The sequence below is a fragment of the Somniosus microcephalus genome, chromosome 3 (assembly GCF_052327205.1).
Source record: "Somniosus microcephalus isolate GS21.2 chromosome 3, FLI_Smic_1.0, whole genome shotgun sequence".
Classification (NCBI taxonomy): domain Eukaryota; kingdom Metazoa; phylum Chordata; class Chondrichthyes; order Squaliformes; family Somniosidae; genus Somniosus; species Somniosus microcephalus.
Window position 1 is genome coordinate 286,097,707 of NC_140989.1, and position 17,026 is coordinate 286,114,732.

Consider the following 17,026-nt stretch of genomic DNA (forward strand, 5'->3'; position numbering starts at 1 on the left):
GGTAGATCTTGTATGGCATCTCTGTGGAGGGCGCACATGCTTATTCCATGTTGCATATGTTCTTAATTATATACTCTACTACTCTAATTAACAAGATCAAATGAGACTAGAGATGAAAACAAATTATTTCTTACCCCCACCCCCCATATGAACACACACACACACACACACACACACACACACTCTATATGGATAAGTACAAAGAGAGTAGAGTACTATTGTGGGTAGAGTGTTGGTTCACACCTGTGAAGCTCCATATGTTTAGTCGTGAAGATTGACCACTTGGGCAAGCTAGCGCCAGGCTGCTTGAACAGGCACTTCCAGGAGAGGGAGGAAAAAGGTAAGAATACTGAAGGAAAAAAAAATCGAAATAAAAGAAGGAATCTAAATTCTTCACAGCTTAATTTTGCAGTAATCATGGTTTGACTGTTGAAAATAAGAATATTGGACTGTTGTGGAAATTAACACAAAAATGCAAGCTATACAAGCAAAACATTATGGCTATTGGAGAGGAATTTTATGAATAACATTTTTGCCTTGTGTCTAGATTTCCGTGCTGGCTGTGGCAGACGCTGTCCGAACATGCTCGCTGGACCAGTGCTACAAGACATTCTTGTCTCCAGCCACCAGTGAGACTAAAAGAAAAATGACCACGTTCCTTAGCAACATAAAATCAGTGGATGGTGCCACCCAGCATGCACTGGGGTTTCACAAAGCATTTCAGTTACTTCAGAATACAAACAACAGCACCAGGATCCAAACACGTGAGTGTGAGGAGGAAATGAGACAGTTAGAAAATTTATCTTTCTATTTTCAGACTGAAAATTGGGTTTGAATTGCATCATTGAGATGCTGCAAACTGACTGTAAAATGTCAGGGTTAGTCATTGTGAACTATAATCAATGTTTATGTGCCTCCCGTTCCCCAACTTCCTCTTGTTCGCTAGGTGACACTGCTAGGGTACAGTTCCAGGCGGTGGGTGACCCTCTGATACTTTACTCATACATGAACTTGGACGTTCATTGTTGGCAGGCTGTTTGATCCCATCCTACAGGGTTCACTGGGTAGTGATCAAGATTAGGAACTCTGATTGTGTTCTCCCATGCTCCCGCCACCCCCACCCCCCAACTATCTCAAGGGCACGGAGTCTATTGTAGAACTTCAGCTGCTGCCCTGGCTCAGCTCAGTGACTCAGCACAGACCATTGACCAAACCTGGAATGTTATGGTTTGTATCATACTAGATAGTGCCTATATCCACTTGACCATCTTTGCAGCATGTGGCTCATACTCAGCCTATGATTTAAATTTCACATTTAATCTGTGAAGAAGGATTTTTAAGTTAACGATCTGTGCTCCCCAAATAGTCCATGGATAGATATACTGCCTAGTGTGGTACTGATACCGAACTATCAGACCAAGGAGGTGCATGCTTTGAATGGCCCAGATTTGTTTGCACACTCCTCAGTTCTGTTAGAGCTTAGGCTTTCAAACTGGGAGGCTCAGACCCCAGAGTATCCACAAGATCATCACATTATTCAATGATAGTGCTGTTTTCCTTTTAGGTAGATGACGCTATCTTTCAGAAGTTAGGACAGAGAGTCCATCGTAGTGTGTTAATATTTGCAGAAGGGGGTCTCCCACAAAGAAACCACTGTGTTACAGAGTGCAGAGGCCTCAGGTGGGAGCCTTGCTCCATTACGAATCTTAAGTTCATTACCAGTTTAAAGTTTGTGGCTTGCCAACTACAACCAAGGATCTCAGGAGCGGAGAGCTTCCCTCCTCCACATCCCAAACAATGGTGAATCCCTGCTTTAACTGGGTTATTGCCAAATTCTTTTCTTTTTCAGTTTTTACATGGGATCAGTGCCAGAATCCATTTTGTTTGTGTTAAAACTAATCAATTAAAGGCTAAATTTGAATAACTTAAGCAAGGAAATCCTTAGTAACGCCCAGTTGCTATGTTACTTGAAAGTACTGTTAGGAATAGTGTGGCCTGGTGGGCCGATGGACCAGCGGAGCCCTGACTGGTGCAACAGCAGTGAGAGTTCCTGTGTAATCATTTCCCTACCACTATTCCCAACTGTTTTGCTGTGGGAGGTGACTGGAAGCCAATTGCCTCTCTAACAAGCGGGAATTGTGACGTCATGCCTAGGTTTTTTTCTTTACCTTTGGAGCTAATTTACAGTGGCTGTGAAGAAAATATATTTGTACACAAATGCAGAATAGCTATTTGTAAATGTTTTTCCTCTTTACCCCTCCCCACAAAATGTCTTAAAAAAAAGTAGAGACAAATGGAAAAAGACATCTTTTATAGTGACCTGAGGAACTAGTTCCTGTTCCTTCATCTGAGACATGGGTTTCTATCATGCTCTGACTGATGGGATGAAAGTTGGCTGGCTAAAAAGGTCAAACATAAAATGAGTTTGTTACAATCTCAACTCAGTTCCAAGTGAATGAGTGTGCAGTTCAAAATTGTTTGTAATTTGACATTAGTTGCAGCCTTGTGAGAAAGGCCACAAGGTTACTGGTGTGGAAAATGGGAATGTCACTCTGTTACAGGAAGGGTATGCTTTTCTGAAGTTGGGGCTAAGGCACATTGTTGGGAAGGAGATTTACTCTACATCTAACCATGATATAATGAATCTGAGGCCAATTGTGGTGCCCCACAGCTGCCCCAACTGAGATCAGCTAGCTTGGCACAGATTTGGAGATCAAATTTGGGACCTTTTGTTCCATGTAGTTCAGTGGTACACAACACAGTGCCTTTAGCCACATAGCCATTGGTGGAATCCTGTAATACGATAGCATTGATGGAAGAATACTACAAGGAAATACTGCCGGGAAATATGCCAGAATGCAGAATAAAGTAATTGTAAAATGAACTAAAGATTTTTCTTTACATCACAGCCACTGACATGGTGATAATCTACCTGTCATCCGGCATTACCTCAAAGGACTCCTCTGAAGAAGAGAAGAAGGCAACCCTGAGTGTTATTAGTGAGGAAAACAGACGTCTCAATAACTCTGTGATGATCCTCACATATGCGCTTATGAACGGTGAGAAACTGGTTTACATGTGATTCTAGCAGCTTATTTGAGCACAAATGTTTAGAAAGATTTAATAAATACTTATACTTGTGCATTATTTATTGACTTGGCTGAGCCACTCTAATCCTTTGCTCCTGCTTTCCCTCTTCCCTGATTTTCTCCCCTTCTCTCCTAAAGTAACTGGGGTCAAAATTCTGATGGGCCTTCTCCACTGGTGGAAGTACAAAGCAGTGGAGTTCCCTGTTGCTCTAGAATTCTACAAAATCCCGATGGTTAGGACAGACTGCCCATGGCCATAAGGGTGCTATAGGACCTTCTCCCGGATCGATACCTTAGGCTGCGCAAGTTCTGGAGCCTTTACAAGGGCTTCAATGGAATTCATGCTAGCTCCCAATTGTTGGAGTTTAATTGAGGGCTTATAATGGACGATGGATGGAATTCCTGAGCTAGTCTGCAAATTCCCCCAGGTGCACCTCCTTGACATAGGAGCACAGGTAGAAGACTTGTCTGCTTGTCTGCTCACAGTCTAAAGATAAGGGGTAAGCCATTTAGGACAGAGATGAGGAATTTCTTCACCCAGAGAGTGGTGAACCTGTGGAATTCTCTACCACAGAAGGCAGTTGAGGCCAATTCATTAAATATATTCAAGAAGGAGTTAGATATATTTCTTAAGGCTAAAGGGATCAAGGGATATGGGGAGAAGGCAGGGACAGGGTACTGAGTTTGAATGATCAGCCATGATCTCATTGAATGGCGGAGCAGGCTCGAGGGGCCGAATGGCCTACTCCTGCTCCTATCTTCTATGCTTTCTCCTCCCCCACCCCCACCCCCCCCCCCCAAAAAAAACTGCCCAGGGGGTGTTTAACGCTCAGTTGGTAACAATGGAAATCTACCCCTGTATCTTTGAAGAATTGAAAGAAGCACTATTTTAATTTTCCTATTGATGGGTGTGGCAGAGTTCAGGGTGTAATGGCTTAGCCATTGTAATGCGAAGACTGGAGGCTCAGTGTCAGAAGTGTGCAATCTGAAGAAACCTTATGGATGTAGAATGGAAAGTTCCGCAGAAGAGTGGATAGAATTAGATGAAGAATGAAATAGATTATTTATTGAAGTGGGAGAGAGAGCAGAACCCTGGGGAATCCTTGAGTTGCAAAAAAGTCTAAGGATGAGCCACCAACTACACCACAGAGTAATTTGAAAGAAAATTAGACAGCCTGCATAATAGTGTGATGGTCAGCCATCTGTTGGTAACTTGTTTGAAGAATGGTGTCTTGACCCTGTCAAATGATTTGGAAATGTCCATAGCAATGACAAGTGATTCATCAAAGTGTTCAGAAGCAGAGTTATGGATGTGTGAAGCAGGCATTAAAATCACCAGTTAATTGATCACAGGGCCAAAAAAAAATTGCCAATTGTAATTTAGCTTAAGTTATCAAGAGGATGGATAATTTAAGAGTTAACAACAGCAATTGTCATATCTTTGGAACAAATCAATATAGTGCAAGTAAATTTGTAAGAAGTTGGTTGGGAATAAGGGAGATGGAAAGTAAGGGAATTTGAAGAGATGGCATAGGTGTTTTCAGAGGCATGTATCTTGAGGACAGTGGAAGAGGTGCCATCAGGACCAGAGATCTTAATGGAGACGAGAGATTGGAGGATCTTGCAGAAATAAAGTTTGACCCCTTTTAAAGTGCAAATTAGAATTAAAGGAGCTGGCTGCACTGAGAGATCCAAGTGACAACAAAGCCATCGAGTACCTGAAAGTAATGACATAAGATGCTTAGTATTCAGTGTAATTGGTGCTAATGTGGGAGGTTTCGTGCTACATAAATTTGAGTAGATTGTTGTGGATTACATCATTCCTCCTTCAATAACGAGCCGTGGGATTAAAGAAATTGGATTAGATAAGAAGTGGTGTGTGGCAGTTTTGAAAAGATATTAATATAACAAGTTTACATTTTGCAGTGAGTTTTCAGAACTTTGTATTCAAACAGTTTGCTGCAAAGAATATAATTCTTTTTGGAACTGTAAACTCTAAAAACCGGTTTCAACCTCTAAATTCAATTCCCAATCTCAACCATGCCACTATGAGGAGGTGATAAGTAGAGGATAGGTGCATCTTTGGAGGGATGGACAATCATTGAGAGTCTCATGAGCCAGTATCTGCAAGAGAATGAGAAATGATATCACGGGGGGAGGGGGAAGAGAGATTTTGCAAACATTTATTTATTTTCTTCACATTTTTCTTTCACATCAAGCATGTACTGAATAGAGCAAAATCTCACTTGCTGTTTCAATCGTGTAACAATTTTCACCTTTAGTATTTTTTAAATTTTATTTTAGAGGGTGTAACTGGTTTAAAGGAGCTTGCCTTTCTTCGAGATCTGGCAGAACAGAACTCGGCAAAATATGGAGTTCCTGATCGCACGTCACTCCCCGTTGTGAAAGGGACAATGATGGTATTGAACCAGTTGAGTAACCTGGAGACCACAGTAGGACGGTTTTACACAAACCTGCCAAATCGAATGATAGACGAGGCCGTGTTTAGTCTGCCATACACTGATGAAATGGGTGATGGTGAGTGCTGCTTATTTTCATGTGAAACATTCAGAACCAGAGTGGTCCCAATGAACCATTCAGTCAGTGTTGTACTGAGCCATACAGAACAAAAGGTTCCAGTTTGAGTTCTAGACTCATTCTGAGTTAGCTGATCTGAGCTGGAGAGAGTGCTACAATCGTTTAAGGAAACGGAAGGTTATTTAAGGTTCCCACTCATGATTGCAATCCACTTAGCCCAACTGAAAAGGAATAAAGAAAGAACGTGGATTTATCATGTGCCTTTCAAATCCTCAGGATGTCTCAAAATACTTCACTGCCAATGAAGTACACTTTTTAAAAATTGTAGTCACTGTTACATAGGTAAGCAGGCCGGCCAATTTGCGCACAGCACGGTCCCACAGACAACAGTGAGATAAATGATCAGATAATCTGTTTTGATGGTGTTAGTTGAGGGATAAATGTTGGCTAGGACATCAGGAGAACTCCCCCGCTCTTCTTCGAATAGTGCCATGGGATCCACCCGAGAGGGCAGACAGGGCCTCAGTTTAACATCTCATCCAAAAAACACACCTCCAACAGTGCAGCACTCCCTCAGTACTGCACTTAAATGTCAGCCTGGATTATATGCTCAAGTCTCTGGAGTGGAGCTTGAACCCGTGTTCCTTCTGACTCAGAGGTGAGAGTGTTCCCACTGAGCCATGGCTGACACTTTAAAAACATGTATGTGCATGGATGTTGGATGAGACTATTATTGAGCTTAGCTATGATGTCCTCCATGAACAAATAGACTGCTGACACTCAATTTAGGCTCACAGATAGCCACTTGAGCAAGGTACTGAAAGACTGCTCTTGATCATGGAGCCCATTCCTAAGGCATATCGATCTTCCTAGAGAAACCCCACTCTCCACCCCACCCCCCATTTTTTTATATTCATCCTGCATGACATATTGTTATGTATTTTTCTAATTAATCTTCACAGGATTGATCATGACTGTCAGTAAACCCTGCTACTTTGGAAACATGCTGCTAGGAATTGTGGGAGTGGATGTGAATTTGGCTTACATTCTGGAGGATGTAACTTACTATCGGGATTCTTCTGCCTCCTACACATTCTTAATAGATAATAAAGGTGAGAGAGATGTGATTATCCCTTTAATTAGTATTGGCACTGCTGGCCAGCATTATCTACCTGCAGGGAGCAGAGCTTTCTGTGTTTTATCAGCCACAAAGCAAATAGACTGAATTTCACAGCACAAGGAGTTCAAGCAGATTACAGACCTCTCTGTAACATGAAGGTCATTTTTTGTTAAGTGGTTGTTCCAGACTTAATCAGCAGTGAAGATTTGATTATCTTGTACTCGGTGTCTTCATTTCACTTGCTGTTGGTTTATCAGATAATTAATTCGCTTTTTTTGATTGTGAATACTGGAAACAGCTGTGAGCACTCTTACTTGTAAACACAGTATTCATAGTCCAGTAGAGCACTGTTAAATTCTTCAGTTACTTTTCCTTTCCGTTTTAGGTTACACTCTTATGCATCCGTCCTTGACTAGGCCGTACCTGCTAACAGAGCCGCCACTTCACACTGATATAATACACTATGAGAATATTCCAAGATTTCAACTCGTCAGACAGAACATTCTCAGGTAATGGATTAAAAAGCCAAGGGAACAGAGGGTAAAGTTAGTTATTAAGCAGAATAAATAGCTCCTCTAATGGCTCCATTGGTAAGTATATTGTCCAGTATGAGCAAAACAGACCAGGAAATTCCTTGAATTGATCTCCAGATCTGCACTGAGTTACCTGATCGTGCTGGGGCCAAATTAGCTACTCCAGTGGCAATTAAACATTTTGAGTCTCCGTTCCTTCCGGTTGCTGACATAGAGAAGAGCCATGTACATCCCGAAGTGGCTTCTTTCATTTTAACAGAGAGGTGTAATTTCATACTGGCTTAGAAATAAATCTTGACGCATACTTTGCCAGTGACATTTTTCTGATAATTGGCTTTCTGGCCCACTTCCCACGCAGGTCTGATGGCGTGACCTCCGTTATAATAAATAAAGCCACTCCAGAAGTAGGTGGCTCCTCCTTGTTTGTGAAGTCCCTGGAATGGTTCTAGAGTGGTGGGTTTCCATTCAACCAGGATAGAGTAACTATATAGATCTTGGAAAAGCATCGTGAGCCAAAGACAACCTCCCATTAAATTTTGCTCACTCTTCATAATATGTCCTATTCCTCCTCACCCATGCATGTTTCATCATTGTAAATGTAATGCCATTTATCCTGAATTTTGCTAGGAATTCTAAAAGTGTGTTTTGAGATTTGAAATTTATAGAAATGTTAATTGTAAACATGTAAATTATTAATGGATTTATTTTTTATATCTCCATGCAGTCTCCCCTTGGGCAGTCAGGTTATTACTGTGCCTGTAAACTCTTCCTTGTCCTGGCACATAAATCGCTTACGAGAAACTAGCAAAGAGGCCTACAATGTCAGCTATGCTTGGAAGTTGGTACGTTATACTATGTTGAACATGCCCTTGAATTTTGTTTTTCTTGGATGTGTGGGTTTGCAGTTTAAAATCAGAAGAACTTTGTTTGATCAAGGGTGCTTTTCACAAAGTACCCAATTTATTTATCTCTTTAATGGCTTACTGCTGAGTGTTTGAATGTGGTGATCGGATTTGATCCAAGTACAGTAAATGCTTTTAAAAATTCTGAATGCTAATGTATAATCCATTATTAATAGGCTGAGTACATTAGTTGTGCTATTCTTGGGTTATTCGGTTAATTCTGAATTTTCAAACCCTGGAAGTAGTATTGATTCTATATGTCAAATATTTGCAATATAGAAATTCAGACAATAGCTGTTGCTCCCATTTTCTGCTGCATTTACCTTATTGCACTGCCGCTTCCAGGAGCATGATTGATCAGTGGCAGGATTGGAAAGTAACTAAGGCAGTGCCATTGCCTCCAGATGCACCAAAATCCACCTGAAGAACTGGCGGTGCCAGTGCAGTTGAAGGCAGAAGGATCCCAGGGGCAAATATAAACGTGACCTCCAGAGGCAGACAATAATCTTTTCAGTCCACAGGCAGGGTGATGGCTCACCTGCATGTACAAGCCAGTGATGCATGTTTTCCTCTCACTGACCTGTAGAAACTTCCCCCAGGCATTTGAGGAGGTCCTGCAGCCAGAAATAGATTTGCTTGTGCGCAGTTGTTGTTGTGGTTCAGTGGAATCTGCCAAATAATACCAATGCGGTGAATCCCAGTGCACTGCGAGCCCCAGACTGTTTTGAGAGATGCTTCTCAAACATAAATACAGTGTCAGTGTAGTTGGGTCCATTATTAATGCTCAGTGTTGCTATCAAGATTAAACGTGCAGTAATTTCAAAGGTGTTTGCATTTATTTTTATTAACGGTTAAACTCTTAACTTTTGATAGCTTGGTTTCAGGGATGCACCAGTTGCAATGGAAAGGCAGGCAGTTAAGCTGTTTCTGGGCTTCTACCAATGCTGCACAGACCTGGGAGAGTGATCCCAAGGGCGATCTCCCCTCTCCATGGCCTCCATACCTAGCCTGCGGCAACTCCATACTGCCTGTGACTAAGATTCAAAATTTAATGCCATGGGGATCAATCCCATCCTTGTCTTTCCAATTCTTTTTCATGTGCATATCTGAAATGGCCTTGCCAGTTCTTCCCATTTTCTGTTTTGATTCTGTTGACTTGTTTTGAGCTCCTCAACCCTGCCCTCTCAACAGTCAGGCATTTCCAAAGCATTATTTTAACCAATGCTTGTAGTGTATTCAGTACGTTTTATTGCATAGCTAAGAAACTTGATGGTCCAGTGAAATCTTACTCCATTCTGCTGTATGGAGGTCACTGGAAATTGTACCACAGGCATACCCTGATGAAGTTATAATTAGAAATGAATATTAAAAAGCTCTGGCACTTCTCTGTCGCTGCAGGTCCAGGACACATCCTTTATTCTCTGTATAGTGATGGTACAGCCTGAGGTACCAGTCAAACACCTGAAGAATTTGAACACGGCGCCAAGCAGTAAGCTGCTCTACCATAGATTGGATCTGCTGGGCCAGCCAACCTCCTGCTTGCACTTCAAGCAGTTAGCAACACTAGGTAAGGAACATGTAATTTTCAAGAAATGCTTTGAAGATTTGTGGCTTCTGATGTTCCTCTCTGCTCCCCACTTCCCCCCACCCAGCCCTGGGTCAACTGTAACAACGAAGGCAGCTGGGTTACTTACCCCAGACCTGCACCAGTTGTACTCTGAAATGTTTACTAGCAGTACATGGAAGGCAGCTGGGTTACTTACCCCAGACCTGCACCAGTTGTACTCTGAAATGTTTACTAGCAGTACATGGAAGGCAGCTGGGTTACTTACCCCAGACCTGTACCAGTTGTACTCTGAAATGTTTACTAGCAGTACATGGAAGAGGCTTGATGATGACGTCCATCTCTCCAATTTTCTTTCTATTCACCCATCATAATGAAGTGTTTCGAGAGACTGGTCCTGGCTCACATCAAAGCCAGTGTTCCCGCCTCTCTTGACCAACACCAGTTTGCCTATCGTGCAAACAGATCAACGGAGGATGCAATCACAACTGCTCTACACTCTGCACTGAATCACTTAGATGGTAAAGAGACCTACATCAGAATGCTGTTCATAGACTACAGCTCAGCATTCAACACTATCGTCCCCAACAAGCTGGCCACCAAACTCCACACTCTTGGCCTGAACACTTCCCTCTGCAACTGGACCCTGGACTTCCTAACAAACAGACCCCAGTCTGTCAAATTAGGTAACCACACCTCCCCCCCCCCCCCCCGACCCTGAACACGGGGGCCCCACAAGGATGTGTGCTGAGCCCCCTCCTCTACTCCCTCTTCACCCACGACTGTGTGGCTGTTCATGGTTCCAACACCATCATCAAGTTTGCGGATGATACCACGGTAGTAGGCCAGATCACCAACAACGATGAGTCAGCCTACAGGGAGGAGGTCCAGCATCTCGTGAAGTGGTGCGCCGATAACAACCTGGCCCTTAACATCAAGAAAACCAAAGAAATCATTGTGGACTTCAGGAAGTCTAAAGGCGGAAGTCACATCCACATCCATGGGGCTGTGGTGGAAAGGGTGGACAGCTTTAAGTTCCTCGGAGTCGACATCACGGAAGACCTCTCCTGGTCCCTCAATACCTCCTCTCTGGTGAAGAAGGCCCAGCAGCGCCTATATTTCCTAAGGAGGCTGAAGGGATGTAACCTGTCACCCCTGATCCTCTCTAACTTTTACCGCTGCACAATAGAGAGCATCCTGACGAACTGTATCACAGTATGGTATGGCAGCTGTAGCTACTATGACCGGAAAGCCCTGCAGCGGGTAGTCAAAACTGCCCAACGCATTACCGGCACCCGGCTACCGACCATAGAGCACATATACCAGAAACGCTGTTTACGGAGGTCACGGACCATCATCAAAGACCCTACCCACCCCAGCCACAGTCTGTTCGCCCTCCTGCCATCTGGGAGACGCTACAGATGCATTCGCACCCAAACGACCAGATTTAGGAACAGCTTCTTTCCCAGGGCTGTCATCCTACTGAACTCCACAAATAAACTCTAAAGCCTGCACATCTGCCAATGCACTTTATCATGGTTATGTTTATGTTAATGTATTACAAGACAAATGAATGTTGAATGTTTAAATGTCTTAATCTAAATGTACACTCTCGGGAGCCGCAAGCCTACATTTCGTTGTACTGCACTTGTGCACTAACAATGACAATAAAGTTGATTATTATTATTATTATTATTAAATATATAGTGTTCACTTATCGCCTTCCCATCGTGCTCCCTGTCATGACATGGGTAAGGTCAAGAGCACACCAGCATGAGGTCTCAAGCTATCTAACCATTATTGTGCTCTGTGTTGATGCTCTACTGAACAAGGCGTTTTAAGGAATATTGTAGCTGATTTATGGCTTTTTGTTATCTTAATGAGAAATAAAGATCCAAAATTCCACAATCTTCTAAAAGCTAAATTAACACTGTAACATAATATATGCTATCTGTTTCTTCAACCCTGTCAGCATGTCAGTGGCATCGCTCTGAAATCTGCGTTTTTCGGCCTGCCTCATAATTTCATTGTGTAAATCTGCAGTGTCTGCATGTGCATGAACACTGACCGTTTGTGCATGTGTGCAAAATGCCAAGAATCCGCATAAATTGACAACATTCGCACATGGGCAGACTCTGGATTTGTGGACGTCAAATAAGCAAAGATGCTTGAATCAGGAGTTTGGAGAACACTTGGTTGTGTCCCACACTAGCTCAGTGGCATTGGGTGGCAGGTCGCCGATTTATATGTATATCTCAGTAATCAGTGACTGTTTTCATGCTCTACCTATTTCTGTTTAGTTCCAACTGTACCCATTTCAAATCTGTAGAATTCAGTCTATTTGTAATGTGGCTGTTAAACATGGAGTACGCGCTGGAATCAGGAACTTTCGTGCTCCTTGTGTTTATCCATTGATGATCCTCTGAATCCATCTTTATATATGCTTTACCAACGCATTCCCTGCTCAAGTGCAAAACATTTTAGAGACATTTCCTTGATAGGAATATTTGAACAATGCAGGAAAGAAATCTTGGCCATTTTTCCAATAGTTGGCCAAATACTAGCAAATTTATCCATAAGTGAAGGTGAAATTCAGATGCCAGTCAAGAGTGAGGGCCAGCCTCATTACTTAGTTTGTAATGGCCCACCATAACCACCCGAGAAACTTTTGCAAGGTTATTTAATAAGTGAGGGAGAGAGTTATCAATAATGCATTTTTATTAGAAGTTTTGATATATTGAAAAATGCTATTAAAAGGATATGTTATGGAGATATTTTACATCATTTATTGAAGTGGAAGTTTTAACTAGTGCCGGTTATATCATGAAAAAGTAAATTTGCCGAGACCCCCGTGGTGCTGCCACCAGGACACTGCATAAAATTAACTGGAATGCATAATTTTTAATGTAAAAATTCAAAACATGCCCCTGGGCCTTCTAGAAATTCATCACCAAATTTGTGGCTTCGTACTTTCATGTACTTATGTTCCCCCCCCCCCCCCCCCATGCAAAAAGAATGATGGTATGTCGACAGCTTAAGTTATAAAAGCCCATGTAACTGCTTGTTTTTGTATATTAGGGCCATAATTGGCAACTGTTTGGAGGTCTGGTCAGCTTTTGTTAGTTTTCTAGATTATATATATTTATATGGGCCCTGAAATTGCGGTCTCCGTGACTCTTGGAGTACGTCGTAATCCATTTGCAACGCCCCACAACTCTTGCATGAAAACCGGAACTACCGATCTGTCAAGGTACACCTTGGCAGATCATCCAAACTGCCTGAAAACTGAGTATTGCTGGCGCAGAGTTGGGCTACTTTATTGAGGTTGGTGCGATGAAGGAACTTATGAATAAAATTGCAATTCAGCACATTTATAATCATTAGAATTCTGTACTTTGTATAATTATTTGGGGATTCCATTGCATATCGGTAGGGGATTCCCTTCGTAAATGACTGCAATGGAATCCTCCTTTGTGATTGGAGGACCGAGCCCACGTGATCCCAGGGATGCTTCCGAACCGCCTGTGTGGTTCTGATCCGTGGGCCTTTATGCTGCCGTCCGCCTGGAGGCCTGAGGCCGGAACTTTCCCCAGCCTGGGCACCTAGAGGTACTTTTGGAATCATTTCGTGGGTCGGAGGTGTACTCTGCAATTTCTAGGCCATTATGTATTGTTAAGTGTAAAAATCCACAGTTAACACTTTTTGTGGTGTTTGTTTGAAAATGTGTTGCCGAGCCAGGCCTTCAAACTTGTTGAGGCTCAGAATTGTCATTGAAATTTAAATTCCACCAAAGTGAGCTCCCCAAAGGTTCAGTTGGTAAAGGCACTGTGTGGTGTGGAACTGAGTCATACAGCACAGGAACAAGAAGGCTTCTGATTCCGTTCTGCGCTTGTGCCGAATTTGCTGGTGGGTGCTATAGTTGCCCTGAGTGTTCCTTCAGTAGGAAATGGAAAATCGGCCAGGATTCATGTTTCTCATTTCTATACGTTGATCACTGCTGGAAGTTGCATGTGTTTGGATGTCCGGCAAGCAAAGGTTCGGTCTTGGCTGTGGTGGGCCTTCATAGTCCAGTATTTTGCTGGCACTAACTGCCCAGGCTCGCACATGAGAAACAGTGTGAGGTATGGGAGGACTCCCCATGGAACCATAACCACGAACCAGCACCTTCTGCAGGGACGAGAAGAACATTAGGAAGCGAAATACATTACAAAAAGTTTCATGTTCGGTCAGTTCTGTTGTTAATGTGTCCTTTTATGTTGGATAAAAGCTTGATCAGCATCCATTGGGCATATCAGAGTCATAGAGTTTTACAGCACAGAAAGAGGCCCTTCGGCCCATCGTGTCTGCGCCGCCCATCCATCCCTGCCCAGTCTAATCCCATTTTCCAGCATTTGGTCCATAGCCTTGTATGCAATGGCATTTCAAGTGCTCATCCAAATGCTTCTTGAATGTTGTGAGGGTTCCTGCCTCTACCACCCTTTCAGGCATTGAGTTCCACATTCCAACCACCCTCTGGGTGAAAAAGTTCCTCCTCAAATCCCCTCTAAATCTCCTGTCCCTTACCCTGAATCTATGCCCCCTTGTTATTGACCCCCCTACTAAGGGGAAAAGTTCCTCTTTATCTACCCTATCTATGCCCCTCATCATTTTGTACACCTCAATCAGGTCCCCCCTCAGCCTTCTTTGCTCCAAGGAAAACAACCCCAGCCTGTCCAGCCTCTCTTCATAGCTGAGGCACTCCATCCCAGGTAACATCCTGGTGAATCTTCTCTGCACCCTCTCCAAAGCAATCACATCCTTCCTATAGTGAGGCGACCAGAACTGCACACAGTACTCCAGCCGTGGCCTCACCAGCGTTTTGTACAGCTCCATCATAACCTCCCTGCTCTTATATTCTATGCCTCGGCTAATGAAGGCAAGTATCCCATATGCCTTTTTAACCACCTTATCTACCTGTTCCGCTGCCTTCAGGGATCTATGTACATGTACACCAAGGTCCCTCTGACCCTCTGTACTTCCTAGGGTCCTACCACTCATTGTGTATTCCCTTGCCTTATTTGTCCGTCCAAAATGCATCATCTCGCACTTTTCAGGGTTAAATTCCATTTGCCACTTTTCCGCCCATCTGACCAACCCGTTTATATCGTCCTGTAGCCTGAGGCTTTCCTCCTCACAATTTACCACCCCACCAATTTTCGTGTCATCTGCGAACTTACTGATCATACCTTTTACATTCTCATCCAAATCATTTATGTAGATCACAAACAACAAGGGACCCAGCACCGATCCCTGAGGTACCCCACTGGACACAGGCTTCCAGTCACAAAAGCAACCTTCGACCATCACCCTCTGCCTCCTGCCACTCAGCCAGTTTAGGATCCAACGCGCCAAGGCACCCTGGATCCCATGGGCTCTTACCTTCTTGACCAGTCTCCTATGCGGGACTTTGTCAAAAGCTTTACTGAAGTCCATGTAAACCACATCCACAGCATTTCCCTCATCCACCCCACTAGTCACCCCCTCAAAAAATTCAATCAGATTTGTCAGACATGATTTACCCTTGACAAAGCCATGCTGACTATCCCCGATTAATCCTTGCCTCTCCAAGTGGAGACTAATTTTGTCCCTCAGAATTTTTTCCAATAATTTCCCAACCACAGATGTTAGGCTCACTGGCCTGTAATTCCCTGGTTTATCCCTGCTACCCTTCTTGAATAATGGTACTACGTTAGCTGTTCTCCAGTCCTCTGGTACATCCCCTGTGGCCAGAGAGGTTCTGAAAATTTGTGTCAGAGCCCCTGCAATCTCCTCCTTTGCCTCCCACAGCAGCCTGGGATACATCTCGTCCGGGCCTGGGGATTTATCCACTTTTTGGCCTGCTAAAACCGCTAGCACCTCCTCCCTCTCGATGCTAATATGTTCAAGTATGTCACAGTCCCCTTGCCCGATTTCTATGTCTGCATTGTCTTTCTCCATAGTGAACACAGATGCAAAAAATTCATTTAAAACCCCGCCTACATCATCTGGCTCTACACACAGATTGCCACTTTGGTCCCTAATGGGCCCTACCCTTTCCCTGGTTATCCTCTTGCCCTTAATATACTTATAAAACATCTTAGGATTTTCCTTTATTTTGCTCGCCAGTGTTATTTCATGGCCCCTCCTCGCCCTCCTAATTTCTTTTTTAAGTATGCCCCTGCACTTTTTATACTCCTCTAGGGCTTCTTCCGTCTTTAGTCTTTTGTAACTGCCAAAAGCCCCCCTTTTATTTCTAATGCATTTTTGTATATCCCTTGTCATCCAAGGTTCCCTTTGCTTGTTGGTCCCACCCTTGACCTTTACAGGAACATGTTGGCGTTGTACTCTCTCTATTTCCCTTCTGAAAGTCTCCCATTGTTTTGATGTGGATTTTCCTATAAGTAGCTGCTCCCAGTCCACTTTGGCCAGATCCTGCCTTATCATATTAAAATCAGCCTTCCCCCAATTTAGAACCCTTATTTCCGGGCCGTCTTTGTCTTTTTCCATGACCACCTTAAATCTCACCGAATTATGGTCACTGTCGCCAAAATGCTCTCCTACTGACACTTCCACCACTTGCCCGGCTACATTCCCCAGAATTAGGTCCAGTACCGCCCCCTCTCTTGTAGGACTTTCTACATGTTGGCTCAAAAAGCTCTCCTGGATGCACTTTAAGAATTCTGCACCCTCTAAGCCTTTCACACTCTGACTATCCCAATTTATATTGGGGAAGTTGAAATCCCCCACTATTATTACCCTATTATTTTCGCACTTTTCTGAGATTTGCCTACATATCTGTTCCTCTATCTCCCCCTGACTGTTTGGGGGCCTATAGTACACCCCCAGCAAAGTGCTTGCCCCCTTTTTGTTTTTAAGTTCTACCCATATGGCCTCATTAGAGGAACCCGCTAATATATCATCCCTCCTTACAGCAGTAATTGACTCCTTAATTAATATTGCAACACCCCCTCCCCTTTTACACCCCCCTCTGTCTCTCCTGAAGATTCTATACCCCGGAATATTGAGCTGCCAGTCCTGACCCTCCCTCAACCATGTCTCCGTGATAGCAACAATATCGTACTCCCATGTGTTCAACAACAACTTCAGTTCATCCACCTTATTTGCAAGACTCCTTGCATTAAAATAAATGCCTTCCAGCCCTGCCATATTCTCTTTTGCCTTCACATATTTGCTCTGCCTTCCCAGCTGACTTGTTTTTCCCTCTGCATTTGGCTGTAAATCACCCCCTACTATAGCTCCAC

The 17,026-nt window shown here is 43.4% G+C and overlaps 1 protein-coding gene across 1 annotated transcript in view; it reads left to right on the plus strand.

Moving 5' to 3' along the window:
- Positions 1-17,026, plus strand: part of cachd1 (cache domain containing 1) — a 247,767-nt gene that overhangs the window by 181,925 nt on the left and 48,816 nt on the right. Inside the window, exons 7-13 of the mRNA XM_085982697.1 lie at positions 548-764; positions 2,910-3,059; positions 5,394-5,627; positions 6,590-6,739; positions 7,133-7,256; positions 8,005-8,122; positions 9,581-9,749. Coding sequence (XP_085838823.1) covers positions 548-764; positions 2,910-3,059; positions 5,394-5,627; positions 6,590-6,739; positions 7,133-7,256; positions 8,005-8,122; positions 9,581-9,749 — 1,162 coding nt within the window. The remainder of the gene's footprint in view (positions 1-547; positions 765-2,909; positions 3,060-5,393; positions 5,628-6,589; positions 6,740-7,132; positions 7,257-8,004; positions 8,123-9,580; positions 9,750-17,026) is intronic.